Raw genomic sequence first — 20503 nt, 5'->3', positions numbered from 1 at the left:
GTGTGAGATACATGCATACAAAACACACACACAAACTCCCTTACCTCTTGAGTTTTTGTAATCCAACACACAGATAGCATAGCATTTGTACTGGTCCTAATAAAAGGTAATGCCTTAACTAGGGATTTTTGACCCCTGAATTTTGGACTGTATATTGTACACATATTTTACTGTAACAGCAGTCTACTCCAAATTAAATGGAGCTCATTCCCAAGTGAGCAGGTATAGTATTTTAGCCTCAGAGTCTTCTGAGGACTTAAGTTAGTCATGACTAATTTAAGTCCTATTCCTTGAAATAGGTCTACTTCTAAGTAGGACTAACATTGGATTTTGCCCAATAAAGCCAAAGTCCTACTTCAAGTACATCCACCGAAATGAATAGGTCTTCAAGTCCCATTCATTGCAATGGCTCTAAGGACTGATGTTTTTCCATCACAGAACTTCACCGGTGTGGCCCCCTCTGAGCAGGCAAATGGCCATGTAGTGTGGTGTGCAAGGCAATCGGCCTGCCCTTTCTTCAGGCTAGTGAAGGAGGGCTTCCTTGGAAAGGAGAGTACTTGGACAATTGCAACACTGGGCTTGGCTAGCCAGGCCAGCAAAATTTTGGTAGACCCCTGTAAAATACATCAGACTTAATGGATTAAATGTTGTTTGACATGACTGTTCACCTGGCGACCGGCCTTCAAGAGCTCTTGGGTGGGAGTAGATCTTTGTGGTGAATAAGGCGTGAGAGGGAGGGAGCGAGATATGAGTGAGTTGTTAGAACGAGTTAAAGTAGTTAGAATAAGTGAAAGCAAATGAAAATACAGTGAATTGGAGAGTGTTGTCAGAACCAGTGTGATATTTAGAGATAGGTGTTAGGATGTTAAGAGTTGTTAGAGTAAGTTAGATCATGACAATGGAGGAGAGTGAGTTAGGGAGTGAGACAGAACATTGTATCCTTCATCACAACAGGGACTGGGTGTTAACATAGCGGAGTTTGGGACCCTCTGATCTAGTCCATATTCCCACTGAATTGTAGCACTGATAGACTTGCTTGGAGGTAGTGTGATGGTGCATAGAAAGCAAAGCAGAGTGGTTTGCAAACTATTTGCATCAAACAGTATAATGCATTTGGGGAAAAAAGATGTTTATTTTACTTCAAAATGTACAGTATAAAATTTACAAAGTACAGTTCACATATCAATAGCATTGCTGAACAAAAACTAAACAAAGGAATCATCTTCAGCAATAAATCAAAAGGCTTCAATGACAATGGTTCAATAACATTCGGCAGACTCTCCAGAAGATGCATTTTAAGATCCATTGGCAATTACATCTTCCTCCATTTCTTCTTCAGCCTCATCCGAAGGGCCTACGAAGCAGACAGCAACTCATTAATACTTTATTGCACATAACAGATACCTCACAGAAGGAGCGATTGTAAAGTTCTGTTTTTCATTCTAAAGAAGTATCCTGAAAAATGGAATTATGACGTCTCAAACAAATTTGACTGATTTGGATTAAATGAATTTTCAAGTTCTTAACTTGGTTGTTGCCTCAAACTGCAGTTGAGATCCCTCTACTAATTCCTGTGGCCAGGAAAAAAACTCAATCAAGCATCTCCTTGCTTTTCAGCATTTTGCAAAGGTGGGCAGAGAATAGATAATCCTGATGTTTTGGATTTCAACTACCAAAAGCTGCTGCCAGCATGGCCAATGGTCAGGAATGCTGGAAGTCCAACATCTGGAGATCTACTTTCTGCCCACCTGTTTTAAGGTGTCCATATATCTAACTTCACACATAATCAAATGTCATTGAATTCTTCAATTTTTGAAGGGAAAGCTTTTCAGGGTATAAGGGCACATCTTCATGAAATATAGAGTGTACATGCTTGTAAAGCACAGATCTCACTGAGGTGGTAAACCTGCCTCTGGGCTGTACTGTATCAGACTGCAAGAAGGGAGATCATATGATGGGAAATTATTCCTGCCACATAGATTTTGAGCATTTCAGGGGGGAAAAGCTGGCCTAGATCCCTTCCTGCTATCATACAAGTTTTCAACATGGAAGGAGTTCAGTATGGCACAGCATTTAATCCTCTGAAACAGTGCAGATGAAAAGTTTATTTATTTATTTATTTATTACATTTCTATACCGCCCAATAGCCGAAGCTCTCTGGGCGGTTCACAAAAATTAAAACCATAGTAAGACAACCAACAGGTTAAAAGCACAAATACACAATACAATATAAAAAGCACAATATAAAAAGTTGCTTTCTATAGCCCCTCCCCTAAACACAAATATACTTTCTGAGCGGTGAAGGGGGGGGGGGAGAAAACAGGGTATATAATGAATATGTATTAAATGAAGAAGTTGGTACTACTGAAGAAGCAAATGTCCACCATCAATTTTCCAGTCCTATTCAGAGTTCAGGTTGGTCCATACTGTTGAAAACATAAATAACCCTCTGCAAGCATAATCATCATGGAAGCTGCTTCTTACCTGCTTTACGGTCTCTACCAGGTATCTGACCAGATTGCAACAAGCCCTTGAGCCTCTCTACTTCAGCTAGAGTTGTGGCATTAGCAATGGCATTCTTAAAGAGAAAGATTAAAAGTCACTCATGCAACATTGTCAAGGCAAGAGTTCAATGCACATTTTACAGGAATGTCAACAGTAATTGCACTGGCTAACCACAGTGCTAACTGAACTGGTCTTCACTCCAAACAAAGCATCGTACTGTATCAAATCAAGCCTAATTCAATACCAGCCAGAGGGTAGAGTTTAACATCTGTTACTGTTTTAACCTACTGATACTGACTTCAGGTTGTGCTGGCCAGGCAATTTAAAAATTGATTTTTTTGCAGTAAGAAGCAACATAGTTACAGAAATGTAAAGAATGCGTATTTCCCACTTGCTAAGAAAAGCAACACAATTATTATCAGCAACAGAAAAGTAGAGACGTTTCATGCTAACTGCATGCATGCTGCAGTTAAATAATGTTAAATAATGACATCAAATGCTTTTATGACAAGTTTTTTGGACATCTTTGTGCAAGGGGTACTTTTCCTGGTAGATTCTTCTTATAAGGGTCTGAAAACGTTACCTTGATAGCTTCCACATCCCCTGGGGAGGGACCACCCTTCTTTTTGTCCGTTGGCAAACCAGCACCTGGATTGAAACTTCAGAAGAAAAAGCGCACTATTAAATACCAAAGCTCATCACCTGCTTCTCGAGCTCCCAAAGAGAAGTCTCTGGAAGCACCGATTTCAATCAAGTGTAGTATCTTATCTTTGTTAACAAACTGATACAATGAAGTAGTAGCTCCTTCAGAAACACCAGCAGGGTGACCTTCCCACATCCCACCCTTGTGCATTCTGACAAGCAAAAGGCAAATTGTGTGTATGGTCTAAGCTGCTAGCTTGGAATGCTGAATAGTTAGGGTCCATGATGAACAGTCAAGGAGACTAGTACTGTTTTCAAAAGTAACGTTTGCCGTTCATCAACTAGGCAGTTTGGAGCTAGTCAGTGTCAGCTACGGGCTTTGCCTGAGCCCAAGAGAATTTCAATTGGCTGTGGTGTTTCTGAAGGAGACTGCCAGATTAAAGTGGTTATCCGTATCTTACGTTTTTGCTCTCCTGGCAATATCCTTTGCAAGCTGTGCACCCCGCTTGCCCTTGAACATTTTCTCTGCCTCCTGACGCTCCTACAGCGATACCACACATATAAAGTTAATGCAACATCAACAAGCACACTGTGCATAGCTTTTCCCCAAAAGGACGTGGCATGGTGAGCAGTAATTCTCAACACAAATGTACAGTGACATCAAGGTGAAGTCTTTAAACTTGGGCCGACTAAAGCTATCACTCTTCCATAGAAACATCTGTTTGCTGCAAAAGAATCAATAAAAGCTTTCCCAAACGTACCAAAAGAATCAATAAAAGTTTTCCCAAACGTACCACTATTTCCTCTCCTGTCATTTCTACTTTTAAAAAAGTATACAACTCTGTCTAAGTCACCAAAGGAGCCAAACAGCCAGCAAACTCTAATGAATGTGAATTGCCTCTTTGATATGATCAGCTTTCCCCCTCCAGCTATAGATATGGGAAAGGAGGTGACCTTTCCATTTCTAGGAATTATCTACATAGATGCCAGTTCAATTAAACTGGATACTCAGTGAGGTATATGAAAAAGAAAGGCCCAGCATTTTCCAAAAAACGGCTTCGAATTTCATTTGAGATAGAATATGCTGGCTGGAGATGCAGGCTGTTCCTATTTTTCATCTTAATTAACCACTCAAATCTAGAATACAAATATAAAAGACTTCCAGACGTATGACTGCAGATTCATAATATGCTGTGATGAGAATCACTATGGCCATAGGATTGCATCTAGAATTACATTTACCCATAATCAAAATGTTACACAGTGAAAATCATATTCTACTGTTGCTGCAAACAGATTAGAGGCTCAAATCAGATGAAATGAGAAATTAATATTTAATGCCTAGCTTCTCAGGAGAAAAATACTTCACAAGTGCTGAGAGACTTACTTTTAATTTCACTTTTTGGAAATCCAACACTCTGATTTGTGGAACCTTGAAGATTATATACAACCTATAATGCTTCTTATTGGTCACAGGATTCCTCAAAATACTAAGGGGGGGAAATGAGAAAAGGCATTGACACAATTCAAATACAGGCACTGCTGAAGGGGAACATTTGGCTCCACTTCCACTTTTGACAAGCAAGATCACTGCAGTTTTCCAAGTTCTGATTACTCGTGTTGGAGCAGTTTTCTTCAGGGGCAAGAACAAATCACAAGCCCTAAGGCCTGCCTACTCCTTAACTACGCCCTGATTCGCACGTAATGGCAAACTATGGGTTGCTGTCTCCTGCGTGCTCGTCGTTTCCTCTTTCCTGAACAACCAGGCTACAATTGTCACATCTGAACCAGGGAATTCTGGGCTGTTTATGGGTTAAACAATAACAGTTAACCCATAAACAACCCAGAATTCCAGGTTTGGGCTGTTTAAGAATGTGGGAGCAGGCAAGAACCAGTATTCTTACTCACTCCCCCATGCTCGCAAGGAATCCATGGTTTGATTGTGTGAACCAGGTGTATGTATTGGTCTACTAGCCACTTTTGAGGACTGGGATCGAAAAGGAATGTTCTTGAATAATTAAATGGAAAATAATAACTAAATGAGGGAACATTCACAGACTGTTTTAAGAGTAAGAGCTTTGCATCACCACACACAGTGAGTGGGTTACTGAAGTCAGAAGTGCTCTTAGATTTAATGGAAGCTTACATCTGAAGCAGCACTAACATCTACGATGCTCCTGAACATCAAAACTTATGCAAACTTTAGTTACAAACAAATGGAGAGAATGATAATGCACCCATCTCAAATGCAGGTTAGAAGTCCTGTCTTATGCGATGCCATCCATCCACATCTATTGGATGCGTATAGCGGAGGAAGTTTAGTATTTATCAGTACTTGTTATGAAAAAGCCTCGTGTTTATTTAAAAATATTTTACATCAAATCTTCTCCTTGCAAATGTTTATTATTTACAATAACTATCTTTAAAAGATCTGTATGTACATGTCAGTGAATGTGTATGTTTATTATACGTTCTTCTTGTGAAGAAGTGTCACTCCACGCTTAAAACAAAAGAAGTCTAAGCCACTTCCTGGGCGGGGGAAACAGTTCAGTATTGAAAGGTATCAAGAGTTGCAAACAACTGGTACTTTTTACTAATATAAGTAACCATAATGCTGATTTTAATTGTTCTATCTGGTTTTTATTTATTCTTGTATTGTTTTGTCTTTCGTAAACAAGCTGTCCTGCCTTGCTGATGTAAACGTGGGGATATAACATGGGGATGTATTTTTTTTTAACCAAACGAACATCATACATGATCTTTTTACATAAATGCCACAGACCTGCACTTCTGTGGAGCTGATTGTTCTATTTCTGGTGGAAGACAAAGGTCGAGTGGTAAACTTTTCTCTGGACTATACCACTTCAGACTGAAGGTAGGGGTTCACACGGTTGAATGCTCGAGCCCAGCATTGTCTTTGACATCTAGTTTTCTATGTGCAGGGAATAGTTTTGTGCATTCAATCATGTGAACTCCCACATGATATCTGAAGTGATACAACTGAGACACTGACTGATGATCTTAGTAAAAACTAGATGGAAGTGGCACATATCAATTTGTATGTTTAAGGCTAAGGTATGCCTTCGAATACCAGTTGCCAGGGAACCCAAGCAGGAGAAAGGTGTTGCACTCACATCCTACTTGTGGGCTTCCCATGAGCATCTGGCAGGCCACTGTAGGTTTGGCGAAAATTTGGGATGTGCCAAATACCTGCAAAGTTTTGCTTTATCTCAAACATGCATACGGTCATGAAGGATAAGATGATATCTATAATGCATTATTTTTAAATTATTGTTTTTAGCATATTTTGCCATTTCAACAATCATATGGGCTAGAAAACTATTAGAAAATATGGCAAACTCTCAATTCTAGTAAGACTTTAAGAAAGCAATGCTATGGTCCTGGGACAGAATCCCAGGGACCGTAGGATATTTCTGAGTATCTCTCCCGAGGCTGTAGAGACTCCTATGACAACAGGGGGACTCTAAGAAGCACAGCAGCTATTTTTTAGGTTGAAAAAAAGCGAACATGGATGGCTTCTAGGAGGGTGGAAAGGAATCATAGAATCATAGAATAGCAGAGTTGGAAGGGGCCTACAAGGCCATCGAGTCCAACCCCCTGCTCAATGCAGGAATCCACCCTAAAGCATCCCTGACAGATGGTTGTCCAGCTGCCTCTTGAAGGCCTCTAGTGTGGGAGAGCCCACAACCTCCCTAGGTAACTGATTCCACCGTCGCACTGCTCTAACAGTCAGGAAGTTTTTCCTGATGTCCAGCCGCAATCTGGCTTCCTTTAACTTGAGCCCGTTATTCCGTGTCCTGCATTCTGGGAGGATCGAGAAGAGATCCTGGCCCTCCTCTGTGTGACAACCTTTTAAGTATTTGAAGACTGCTATCATGTCTCCCCTCAATCTTCTCTTCTCCTGGCTAAACATGCCCAGTTCTTTCAGTCTCTCTTCATAGGGCTTTGTTTCTAGACCCCTGATCATCCTGGTTGCCCTCCTCTGAACACGCTCCAGAGTGTGTTCAGAGGAGACGAGACGGTGGGTGAAGGAGAGGCTGGGATCAGGATTATCATGTGGCTTCTCCGCTGCACATCTCTGCCTATTGCTAGTAAGCAAGCTAGACAGATTCAGGTGCCCTTCTAACTTGTTTGATTTTTTTTGTAGGAAAAGAAGCAAAACAACTTCCATCCTACTCCCACCCTGCCGGCAAAAGGATTTTCGGAAGCCTCTGAGCTCAGAGACTTCTGTCTGATGGGTTGCAATCCCATACGATTGCGCCCTCAAGACTTCAGGAAAACACTTTGGGCAGCTTAAGGCTGGCAACCTTCAACTATAGGACAGACTATTATAAGTTACAAAAAAATTGAATCTCTCATACCTCAAATATGTAAGTGATTTGACAGTTGCCAAAGGATCTAGATCACCCTGAAGAAGATAAAACACAAATGTAGTTAGTGAGTTTTGATGCTTCACATTGTTAAAGGCAAGAGGACCAATCCATAATGTCTTTGAATCCCCAAATGCATCCAAGTATTTATTATTTATTTATTTATTACATTTTTATACTGCCCAATAGCAGAAGTATGAAGAACATTAAGTATTTTATTCATGGGTTCTTTCCATTCTAGGGTTTATTCTCAACTGACTTTTCAATACTTCAGTAGGAATACGCATCAGATTTGGTCGAAGCCCAAGCAGACCCGTGGCAAGTCGCTCTGGTTCTGTTGCTTCCCAAGGCAAAGTGGGACATTTAAATAACCATCTTCATTGCCAGCATTCAGCAATGGAAAGAGAGAGAAGCCACCTTTGTGGTACACGTAACCTTGCAACTCTACTCAGGCTCTTAAACAATTACCTCCAGCTTCATACAACTATTGCCATCTTAGGTTGGGCACACTCATTTTATCTATTTTGCATCTCCCACATCTCTAAGCACAGTCCGTTTTGTTCAAGTTATATTTCCCCCGATGCAACTGCACGAAGCTTACGAAAATAAGTTTTACTTTAATGGTTTTCATTTTAAGCACCAGAATGGAAACAATCTTCCGAAGTACCTTTAGCAGTTCACAGACCCACACTGCTACATTGCAACTGTTCTACAGAAGACAGATCTGGTAAAATTATCATTTAGACAAAGTTTCTTGTGTTAAGAAACAAAAGGGGAGCAGTAGCGATCTTAGAAACGTCTGCACATTTGGCATTCTCTTGTTTCAACTTTTTTTCATCCTTTATTTCACTTACCAATTCCATGATGTTATTGTTAGTAAGGATAAGTTCCTTGAGGTTTGGTAAAGACTGTTCAAGTGCCTCACCTATTCGGCTGAAACAAAAGGAAAGAGAAAGCAATGAGATTAATAAAATCCAGAAAGGTATAGTATACTCCCGTTCTTTTTCAAATATCAAATATTAAGTTTGCGCTCATATAAGAACTGCCCCTGTTGCAAAGACATTGGAGCTTCAAAGTGCAACTGGAGACATACCCACCTCAATCTGTTGTTATTCACCAACAATGTTTTTAGCCTTCTAAGCAGAGGAAACCCATCTAACTTCCGAATCTCATTGTCAGAGAAATCAATAGCATCAAACTGATCCAGCGTAGCACCCAAGTTTTCAATCACGGGGATCTTATACCCTGATGAAACAACGAAAGAAAAAGAAGACGACGACATTAGCTGCAACCAATATAGGGAAGGGAAAATCCATATGTTGAGTATGCATCTTATAACATTTTACAACAAATTGTCACTTTGGTATTCCTTACAACAATCCTGTCAAATAGATCTGAGAGAACGGGAAAAGAGAATTCATAACAATCTTGGAGCCACTGTCAAATTGGTTGACAGCAGGTTCAGAACAGACAGAAGTAAATATTGTTTCACATTTGTGAATTTGAGTATTTCACAGCCACAAGAGATTGTGATAGCCACTTCCTTAAATGGCTTTAAAAAGACAAGTTCGTGGAGGAGAGGTTTTACTGTATTTCTTCGATTCTAAGACACACTTTTCCCCCCATATAAACATCTCTAAAAACGGGGTGCGTCTTAGAATCGCAAGTCATTTATTATTTCTTAGAATCAAAGCTTTTTTTCTGTTGGTGGTACTGTAATTAGTGTGCGTCTTACAATTGATAGCGTCTTAGAATTGAAGAAATACGGTATCAACAGTTATTAGTTGCAACAGCAAAATAGAACTTCCACGTTCAGAGACAGCTGTTAAGATGCAAATAAAAGGAGGTGGGAGGCCACAGACTTCAGGCTTGCTTGCGAACTTTCCAAGAACACCTGGCTGCCACTCTTGAAAAGAGAATACTCAACTAAATGGGTTCTTGGAGATCCAATGATGTGGTGCTTACACTATTATCCCTAACAAAATGCACACCTGAATTTTGCCAAGATATCTGAGGGTCCAGCACCCCCACCTTTGGGATCCCTCTGTGAGAGAACACCTCACATCAGGAACAGAGGGCAGGCTTTGTCCTAATTGCAACAGTGTCCTCAAATGTGAAGGGGGGCAGGGGAAGGGAACAGGAAAGATACCAACCCTCCTCCCTGTCCTTTACAACTCCCAACCATTAAGATGCAAGCCTGTGTCTGCCGACATAACCCCATACAGGAAGGCCGTGTGCCCTACAGTTCTCTACTTGAAAGCTTTCCAGTCCAAGCCCAGTTTAAAGATAAAGAACCTCCAAAATGGGAGAGCAGTGCAAAAGCCTTGAAGTTGCTCATCAACATTCAGTACCCAGACAGCAGGTTGAACAAGCACACAGCTCATTGGATCAGTTTTCCCCAGTATGATGAGATGCATTTCTATTTAAATTACAGCAATTCTTTCTAAATTTCTCTCTCTACAATCATAAGCAAATCAGCATCCTTTTTGGTCCTTTGTTTTAGTGATGCATAAGTGGCCACCAAGTTCTTTCCCTAACTGGTTTAGGACATTATCTGAAGGACTACATATACCTGTGTGAGCACACCCAAGCGTTAAGATCCACATCGGATGGCTTACTCTCTGGACCCTCAGCAAGAGCTATTAGGCTGACAGGTACTAAAGACAGGGCTTTCTCAGTGGTGGTCCCACACCTTTGGAATTCCCTCTGCAGGTAGATACAGTTGGCTTCATCACCGCTGACTTTAAAAAAACCAAAAACCGGAAGACTACTTGCTCCAGTCTGCTCTTGGTACTTAAAAATCATTAGCTGCTACTGCTGTGCATCTGCATTTACTTGTAGTTGTATATTCATGTTATTGTAGTATTGTAAGCTGCCTTGTGAGTACAGTGTACCCTGAATGGTGGGTTAAAAAACTCACAAAAGCTATAAATAATAATGCTAATTTCTTGGTCACACCAAACGAACAGAATGTTGGAAAGTGGCTTTACTATATAGCTGGAGACCAAGAAAGAAAACAAGGCCTTGCCTGAGAAACTGCATAACAGTTAAATAGCTGTCAACTTGAAATATCCATCACTGTTGCTTGGAGTGCTTTTTACCAGCTTCGCCTGGATCACCAGCTACGACCTCTCTTGGGCAGGGATAGCTTGGTCATGGTGGTACAGTCATTAGTAATCTCAAGGCTGGATTACTACAATGCACTCTATGTAGGGCTGCCCTTAAGGCTGCTCTGGAAGCTGGAGCTAGTGCAGAACGCAGCAGCTTGGCTGTTGTCAGGAGCTACCCCTGTTTAGCATGCACGGAGGAAATTGCACTGGCTGCCTATTCGCTACTGCACCAGGTTTAAGGTTATTATTATTATTATTATTATTATTATTATTATTATTATTTATTTATATAGCACCATCAATGTACATGGTGCTGTACAGAGTAAAACAGTAAATAGCAAGACTCTGCCGCATAGGCTTACAATCTAATAAAATCATAGTAAAACAATAAGGAGGGGAAGAGAATGCAAACAGGCACAGGGTAGGGTAAGCAGGCACAGGGTAGGGTAAAACTAACAGTATAAAGTCTGCACAACATCAAGTTTTAAAAGCTTTAGGAAAAAGAAAAGTTTTTAGTTGAGCTTTAAAAGCTGCGATTGAACTTGTAGTTCTCAAATGTTCTGGAAGAGCGTTCCAGGCGTAAGGGGCAGCAGAAGAAAATGGACGGAGCCGAGCAAGGGAAGTAGAGGCCCTTGGGCAGGCGAGAAACATGGCATCAGAGGAGCAAAGAGCACGAGCGGGGCAATAGTGTGAGATGAGAGAGGAGAGATAGGAAGGAGCTAGACCGTGAAAAGCTTTGAAGGTTAACAGGAGAAGTTTATATTGGATTCTGAAGTGAATTGGAAGCCAATGAAGAGATTTCAGAAGCAGAGTAACATGGTCAGAGCGGTGAGCCAAGAAGATGATCTTTGCGGCAGAGTGGTGAACAGAAACCAACGGACTGATGTAAGAAGAAGGAAGGCCAGAGAGAAGAAGGTTGTGGTACTAGCGTACAAAGCCCTAAACAACTTGGGACCAGGATACCTGAGAGAGCTCCTTCTCCCTTACCAACCTGCCTAGGCACTGAGGTCACGCTCGTGACAGTTCTGCATGGACCTAGGGCCAACCTGGAGTCCGACAAGAAAAGAGTCTTCTGTGTGGTAGTCTTTCTTTGGAACTCCCTGCCCCTGGAGGTCAGGCAGGTGCCAACACTGTGTTGCTTCTAGAGCCTCCCGAAAACATTCCTTAACTAACAGACATGGATTTATTGGCATTGTTGGTTTTTAAATTATAATTTTAATATGCCGTTTTATTTGATTATTTTTTTTAGTCTTTTACTTAATTCATCGCTCCAGAATCTGTTTTACACATGGAACCATATACACATTTTGCAGATAAATACAATAAAGAAATAAAAAGCATACAATGACCAAATATTCAAAAGAGGAGAATCTGGGTACGGATGATAAAAATTATCCCAACTAAGACGATCACCTGGGGATGTTGGCTATGTGTAGATGATTTTTTTTTTAATAATATAGGGAAAGATTTTATAGATTATATAAATCAATCCAAAGAAATATGACAACCACAAGTGCATGGGGTGCTATGGAAAACTTGTTGGGTTGAAAAGACAGTTATGGTACAGGGGGGAAAAGTTTAGAAGGACAAATAAGTTATTGTAAAGAGCAGCAGATGGACTCAGTGGTATCCCACGTTGTTTTGTGTGATAGGGAGACATTTTTCACCTTCTCTCAAAATTCTAGAACCCCATGAAGCTGGTAAGTGGGAGATTGTTGACAAATAAAAGTGCGTAGTTAAACTATGGAACTCACTACCACAAGATGTAGTGATGGCCACCAATTTGGATGGCTTTAAAAGGAGATTGGATAAATTCCTGGAAGAGAAGGCTATCAATGGCTACTAGCCCTGATGGTTGTGCGCTACCTCCAGTATCCGAGGCAGTAAGCCTGTGTGCACCGGTGGCTGGAGAACATGGGCAGGGAGGTGCTGTTGCACCACGTCCTGCTTTGCTGGCCCCTGTGTGAACAGAGTGCTGGGCTAGATGGATCTCCGGTCTGATCCAGCAGGGCTCTTCTTATGTAGGGTGACCCTATGAAAAGGAGGACAGGGCTCCTGTATCTTTAACAGTTGTATTGAAAAGGGAATTTCAGCAGGTGTCATTTGTATGCATGCTGCACCTGGTGAAATTTCCTCTTCATCACAACAGTTAAAGCTGCAGGTGCCTTGCCCTCTTTTAAACCTGCTCACTCTAGTATAGCTCCTGCAGCTTTAACTGTTGTGATGAAGAAGGAATTTCACCAGGTTCTCTATATATACAAATGACACCTGCTGAAATCCCCTTTTCTGTGCAACTGTTAAAGATGCAGGAGCCCTGTCCTCCTTTTCATAGGGTCACCCTACTGATGCTACTTCTTTGTTTTGTTAAATTAATGAAAATAATTAAGTAGATAAACTTCTCCTGCTGCTGCTCCCTCCCCATCTCTAAAGAGGGAGGGGAGGGAAGCCCCTTCGCCCCCCTAAATCCCTCCCCGACCCACCTCCTCAACCCCCGTCCCTGAAGTACTGTTGACAGCATTCATTTCAACCACCACCACCTGCCTCAGGCCTAAGAAACCCACCCTGACCCTTACAAGCCACCGTCGTTCCCGCCACAGAACCAGCCTCTCGCTTGGCCTGGCCGCCTCGGGCCTAGCAAAGCAAAGCGACATGACCCCGACGGGCCCGTCCCAAAGCCCGGCTTCTCACCGCGCAGATCCAGCTCCCGGTCCCGCACGGCGTTGGTGTACTGCGCCGCCTGCTCGATGAGCTCCGCCGTCAGCTTCACCATCTTGGACAACGCGGCCGAGCAGCTCAGCCGAGCCAGAGAAGAAGGAATGCGCATGCGCTCCGGGCGCTGCGCAGCCCGAAGAGCCGAGTCACCGAGATACGGAGCGGCAGGAGAAGAGCGCCGAGCTATCGAGCGGGGTTGGCGCGGGCTTCCCCGTCGCCATGGTAACTGCTTTTGCAGGCAGCTTCATGTCAATCAAAGCATCATTTGGAGTCATATTCACCCCAAACTCTCTAAATTATTTTATTTATTTATTTATTACAGTTATTTCTATCCCTACTTGCAGGATGAAAATCCTTCCAAGGTGCCTTACAGGATAACGATACATCATCATCATCATCATCATCATCACCATTATTATTATTATTATTTGTTTTTAAATGGATGTTGTCTGTTTTTGTTTGTATTTTATCGTTTTAAATTTTGTATATTTCTTTTTAATGTTCACTGTTTTTAACTTTTGTAAACCGCCCAGAGAGTTTCGGCTATGGGGCTGTCTGTAAATGATAATAATAATAATAATAATAATAATAATAATAATAATAATAATAATAATAATAATAATAATATCAATATTAAAAATAACAACTCATGAGGATCTGTCCCAGAGGACAGTTGATGGCAAAAGCCCCTGTCGAGGAAGGGAGCCAGCTCTGAGGTGGTCTTTGCCTGCCTGCCTGCCTCTCTTTCTTAGCATCCTTCCCCCAGGACAGTTGAGGAAGGCTCTCTGTGATGGGTAAATCAGTGCTTCCTTATGCTACAAGAGCCCTAGTACCAAACTTAGTTGAAATCCATCAACGTGTGAGTTAACACGACCACACACCACACACACATCTAGAAACAATAAAACACCGATTTCTCTTAAAAATCAAAGCTACAAATTTTACCAGCTGATAAAATCTTCAAGGGGAAAAAAACTACCGTTCAACATATAATCAATAGTTTGCTTTTAACATTTCATGTGACCAGAACATCCCTCACTTAACTAATTGTTTACTTCATTTGATTACAAGGCTAGTAAACCTCCAAAATGCCAAAAACACACACACACACACACACACACACACACAAAACGCCATACATTTTCCTTTAAAATATATCAACAGAAGACATTCCTGAAGAAAAAACTATTTTAACATTTAATGCATCTGGGCCCATCGCCAAATACGGACATAACAGCCTCCACTATATTTGTATAGCATTCTTGTGTATCTTTTTGGTTGTCTAGAATACAATGCATCCTTTCCCAACCTGGGACACTCCAGATGTTTTGGATTATAACTCTCATCAGCCCCAGCCAGCATGGCCAATGGCCATGGATGATAAGGGAGCTGTAGTCCAAAACATCCTGAAAGTACCAGGTTGGAGAAGGGTGACTTATTTTAAGGCAATACTTTTGCTGTATAATAAAAAATTAACATTTATTTGAATTTCTCAAATTTTTAGCATTAACCAATTATGAAAGCGAGTTTAAATTAGGGTGACCATATGAAAAGGAGGACAGGGCTCCTGTATCTTTGACAGTTGTATTGAAAAGGGGATTTCAGCAGGTGTCGTTTGTATATATGGAGAACCTGGTGATATTTCCTCTTCATCACAACAGTTAAAGCTGCAGGTGCCCTGCCCTCTTTTGTATCTGGTCACTCTAGTATAGCTCCTGTAGCTTTAACTGTTGTGATGAAGAGGGAATTTCACCAGGTTCTCCATATCTACAAATGACACCTGCTGAGATTCCCTTTTCTATGCAACTGTTAAAGATACAGGAGCCCTGTCCTCCTTTTCATATGGTCACCCTAGTTTAAATGGAAGAAGCAGAGGAGAAAAAAAAAGAATCACCCAGCCATTTAGTAATTCTTTTGGGCTCAGATGCAACACTTGCTGAGTTCAATGGAACCTACTCCCAAGTAAGCATACAAACAGTTGCACCCGTGCGTCTGTCCCAACTGCCCCCATTTACCAGGCGCAATCTCTGCTTTGTGCTGACTATCCCTGATAAATCCTTGCCCCCACCGTTTTGTTCTGATTTTTGCCATTTGGGAAATTATTAGCTATAAATTAAAAACAGGTTTGGTTTGCCAATGGCTGCACTACAGTTTGCTTTCTTCACGTTCCAGCTCCCTTCTCCAGATCTTGAAATTAAAACTCTGAGGCCTTAATTCTAGACACACAACCATCTTAACTTCATACTAGTTCATCTACATGTGAATGCATGTATGTAAACACTAAGGCACCATGTCAGGAAATGTTTTTTGGCATGAGAACAGCTGGCTGGCTGGGGAATGCTGGGAGTTGTAGGCCTTTTTTTCTGTCTGAACATGCATAGGATTGTACCCTAAATATTTATAGGATTGCACCCTAAAACACAACAGCATAAGCCTATGCATGCTTATTTAGAAGTAAGTGCCAGTTCTAAACACAAGTTACAGGAAGTCAGATTCCAGCTGGATATCAGGGAAACCTTCCTGACTGTTAGAGCAGTACAACAATGGAACCAGTTACCTAGGGAGGTTGTGGGCTCTCCCACACTACAGGCATTCAAGAGGCAGCTGGACGACCATCTGTCAGGGATGCTTTAGGGTGGATTCCTGCATTGAGCAGGGGGTTGGACTTGATGGCCTTAAAGGCCCCTTCCAACTCTACTATTCTATGATTAGCCAAGCGTTGAATTAAGACTTTGTGACCCAGGTTCAAATTCCTATTCAGCCATGAAGCTCACTGGATGACCTTGAGTCAATCATACTCTCTCTGTGTGTGAAGAAAAATAGGGCACTGATAATCCTACAGTGATAATCCTGCAGTGAGTTCCTCAGAAGCCTCTGAGCTTGCTCCGTAAGAGTCAGGATATAAATGTAATAATACTGATACTACTAATCACCATAATAATATTTTCTTCATTTGGCCACGACGATACTGCAGAAATGTCTTCAGAACCACAACAGCTACTGCCTCTAGCATACATAATTTTAAATCTTTTAAAATCATAACTTCTTTTACTGAAGACCACATGGTGGCACACTAATATCAAACAAGTTTTACATCGTTCCCCTCTGTTATAAGCTGCCCGTTTAACTGGGCGGTGGGGGGGGGGGGGGGACACAACACGCACAGGGGCGTTTTACATCAGTGTAGATCCAGGTAAGTAAATATAAATAGTTGGTGAAAAACACAATTCCTGGGCTGAGAGTCCGCCTTTGCCAAGAAATAAGAAATTATTATTAAACTATAAATCAAGGTGCCATCCTCAACATGCAACATCCTACTCATACCAACTTGAGAGTAAGACCCAGTAGATGCAGTTGGAATTACTTTTGAGTGAAAATTCATAGGATTGGGTTGTTAAGCAAGTTCTCCTGTAGCATCAACTTAACCTGAGAATCGATACGCCATTGATATTCCCGTTTTAATCATCCAAGCACGTTTGTTTGGGAAATGATTAAATTGTAAAGGGCCTTTTGTCCAAAACCTGCTCTAGAAATCAATTGCAGCAACCCAAACCAGCTGTGTAAGACCTAGGTGGTTTGCCATAGATTATTCTGTATCTTTCTTCACACCTGCACAAACGTGGACTGAGTCTGAGACCTCCTATAACTCGGTTAAAGTGTTTCTTCTGGCCCTGGTCTTGTGAACCATTTATCTGCATATTGTATGCAACTATGAATTCAGACCGTATTTTTGTACACTTCCATTAGCCCTGGGACTGCAGAGCTAAAGGGAGACATACTCTGGCTTCTGCTACCAGCGAGGAGACCTATGGCCAGTGTGCGTGGCTGCAGCCCCACACTGGCTAGGGTGACCATATGGAAAGGAGGACAGGGCTCATGTATCTTTAAGAGTTGTACGGAACAGGGAATTTCAGCAGGTGTCATTTGTATGCATGCAGCATATGGGGAACCTGGTGAAATTCCCTCTTCATCACAACAATTAAAGCTGCAGGAGCCCTCCCCTCCCATCTTTGGCTTTACCCTTCTTTAAGGAAACATATAAAGAGTGCCTCTAAGCACTTACAGAACACCTTCCCCTCACTACTGCAGCCCGCTCTCATACACTTTGAATCCCAAAGCAGGGTTTCCTTGCAGGCTGCAGGGCAGGGCTCCTGCATGGATCTGAATCTCAGCCCCTTTCTCTTTTTAGAAATTAAGCACTGCCCACTCCTCCCTCGGACACATTTTGAGAAGTCAACCTTCCTTTTACAGCTTGGAGCAGTGGTTTGTAGCACTGCTAAACGTTACGCCGGTTCTCTGCTTCTTCTCACTTTCACCACGGTTTCATCCTGCGGTCAAAGACCGCAGTGCTTCTGAGCAGACTGATAAACATGTACAGGATTGCACCGATAGACTCTGCTTTGACTCCCTGGAATCAGAACGCTGTTCCCCTCTCCTCCGTCATCTGCCGCAGGAATTGCTCATATAATTAAATGCAGTGTCCTTTAACATCTTTGCCCCTGTGGTATTTGCTAAGAGTGCATTGGCATTTCTGCCACTGTTCCTGTTTGCATAGATTTGGGGACTGAAAATCCAGACATGTTGATGACAGGAAGGGACATTATAATAATTACAGCTCTGAATCGTAGAGGAAATGAACTTCTAAGTCACAGACCACATATTCCTGGGCTCTCTAAAGTGATGTCCGTGGGCGCCAGCGTGGTGCCTGTCAGGCTCAAGATCCCTCCTCATTTTTATTTTATTTCTTAAGATTGTTTCATTTCACTTAAAAAAAAATAAACTGGGAGGCTGGCATGCTTCAAAGTGCCATCTTTATATCATCATCATCATCTTTATTAGGCAACCAAGTGCAGGTTATAGCCAGAGCAACCAACAACAAAATCTTTATATCGGTTCAAAAGAATAGTTTTGTGTTTTGCAGCTCAGATCCCACCTTCACCTTCTATTTAGGATCTTGGGCAAGTTACTTTTCCTTTAGTCTCACCAGTTTTCCTTCTGGGAAATGAGTGTTTTGTGACCGGCCATGCACACCATGGCAGCCGTTTTATGAACAGGCAAGCCCCACTCCCTTGGCAGCCATTTTGTGAGAGCACCCACAAAATCCCGAATGAGCCCACGGAACCAAAAGAGTTGGAGGCTCCTGAGGATGTTCACTCTCCTCTTCTACTGGGCTTTCAGGTCATGTAGTCATATATATATATATATATATATATATATATATATATATATATATATATATAAAGGCATTATTTCCTTATGATTACCAAAGGCTTTAGAACAGGAGTTATTGAAGTTTCTACCCTCAGGGCCCTTTCAAGAGAGCTGAAAATGACTGAGACAAAACAGTGACAGAAGGAAGCAGAGTTTGGCATAATCAGCCAGCAATTACTGATATAATTTTGTATTGATATCTAACCCCTCCTTCACCTTGCCCACCAATGCATCCCCCTCCCCATGAGCTCCTCCAACGTTGGATTTAGTCCTCGGGCTGAAAGGGTTCCCCACCCAATTTAATTCTGAAACAGGCTTTTAATTTATTTGTTACATTTATTTCTCGCCTTCTTTCCTCCATGCTGAGAGTCTGCGACTGATGCAAAGTCACCCAATGAACTTCCATGGCCGAGTGGGGACTAGAACCCGGATCTCCTGACTCCCAGGCTAACACTTTAGCCACTACGTCACACTGCCTCTCTTTAGACTTTTGTCCCTCATTAAATCAAGCCTGCCACATCCTTGACAAACCTACATGCACCCTCCCATTTTCACGATCTCAAAAGCAGGCGCCCAAACCAGATTTATCAAGCTTATGGTGAGCCGCGTTCCGCTTGGCGGATCACAAAGCATGCAGGCCCGACGGAGTCGCTTGGTGGGGTTTATTTTTATTTATTTACCATGCTTACATTTTGCTTTCCCTTCAACGCGCTGAGTAGCTTCCATATGGTTCCCACATGGTCCCACCCAGGCAGCTTAGAGACAGCAGAAAGAATTGTGTTGGGGTCCAGCGGATGGTCCAGGAGCGCCTGGTGCTACAAGTCTTATCCGAGCTAAGCAGGTGCAAGCCGGATCCGTATAATGTAATGCTGGGGCAGTTAAGTTTGAAAAAAAGTCCTACGTAAGAATACGGTAGTGTAAGGCTTATTATAGGAGATCTACTAGACCGATTTGGCTCATTTTTGTTTTAAACTGAAGCTTGAGCAGCGCAGATGCACAGAAAATTGAAGAAAAAGTTCAAAGCTCAAACAGTGCATTTCTGCGCCCTGGCCAGGAGCCCGAGGCGGTTGCAGAACTACACTCTTACATAGCTCCATGCCACACAGGCGTGCAGGGAGAAAAACACAAAGGCCGGGATGGAAGGAGGGAGGACCTTGAGCATTGTCAGTTGAGGGATGGTGGTTCTTGTGTGCATGCCCATTCCCTCTGGCATTCACACGTGCTGGCAAACTGACACGAGACAAGATTTCTTTTATGGAGGAAATCCCACGGTAACAGGTATAAGGGTTACACGCTCCAAAAGCACACTTAAAGTTGAATGATGGCCCGAAAGCTTTAGGCTCCACGCTTCAGGCAATAGCAAAGGGAAGTCTTGAAAGGCTTAACAAACCACCCGAAGGGAGCTAGTCCAAACGAGGCCAGACGTGGGTATCTCGGGGGAACGTGGTGAAAGCCTAAACAAGATCACGGGTAGGGTAAAATCTCAGGCACGGGATCCCCATGCTTTCGGCTTTAGCACTGGCAACTCCTTGTCACCTGAGTCTGGCAGAGAAAGATCACACACCAATCAAACCCAACCTGCCGAACGCTGAGCTGACCCGGTAGACATGATCACAGGGGAAGGGAGTTGGTAGCAAATGCCCTGAGGTGGCAGCAGAAGAGGAAAAGAAGCAGCCCTAGGAAAAGTCAAGGAACAGTATGTTTTGCAGCCGTGGCGATATGGGTTTTACACTAGTATGATACGTATTAGGGCTGTAACTTGGTTTTAAAAAATAATAACCACATCAGATTTTATTAGTGACTTATCATTAGTCAATCAATCAATCCAGCATAAATTTCCATTTAAACAAACATTTGTTCTCAAGGAAAAAGCCTATGTTTTAATTTCTCTTTTTTGAGACAATGCACTCATGACCACAGTCTTCAAATATC

General features: G+C 42.2%; 1 protein-coding gene across 1 annotated transcript; it reads right to left on the bottom strand.

Moving 5' to 3' along the window:
• Positions 1–1112: 1112 nt before the first annotated feature.
• Positions 1113–13468, bottom strand: SNRPA1 (small nuclear ribonucleoprotein polypeptide A'). Its single transcript, XM_063142285.1, has 9 exons — positions 13337–13468; positions 8636–8783; positions 8393–8471; positions 7530–7576; positions 4535–4637; positions 3609–3688; positions 3089–3164; positions 2485–2578; positions 1113–1354 (listed from the first exon to the last, which is right to left on the bottom strand). Exons 1-9 carry the CDS (start codon positions 13416–13418, stop codon positions 1296–1298), a joined length of 768 nt encoding a protein of 255 aa, XP_062998355.1. The 5' UTR covers positions 13419–13468; the 3' UTR covers positions 1113–1295.
• Positions 13469–20503: the final 7035 nt, after the last annotated feature.

The sequence above is a fragment of the Elgaria multicarinata genome, chromosome 16, assembly GCF_023053635.1.
Source record: "Elgaria multicarinata webbii isolate HBS135686 ecotype San Diego chromosome 16, rElgMul1.1.pri, whole genome shotgun sequence".
Classification (NCBI taxonomy): domain Eukaryota; kingdom Metazoa; phylum Chordata; class Lepidosauria; order Squamata; family Anguidae; genus Elgaria; species Elgaria multicarinata.
Note: the sequence above shows the minus strand (reverse complement) of the source record. Positions and strands in the feature narration are given on the sequence as shown.

What these genes read in the sequence shown, in the direction of transcription:
- SNRPA1 (XM_063142285.1), bottom strand. Translation starts at nt 13,418, where the DNA reads ATGGTGAAGCTGACGGCGGAGCTCATCGAGCAGGCGGCGCAGTACACC. An exon ending in CCGGGAGCTGGATCTGCGCG is followed by an intron (nt 8,784 to 13,336) that starts GTGAGAAGCCGG and finishes TTGTTTCATCAG; the next exon opens with GGTATAAGATCCCCGTGATT. An exon ending in GTGAATAACAACAGATTGAG is followed by an intron (nt 8,472 to 8,635) that starts GTGGGTATGTCT and finishes CTTTTGTTTCAG; the next exon opens with CCGAATAGGTGAGGCACTTG.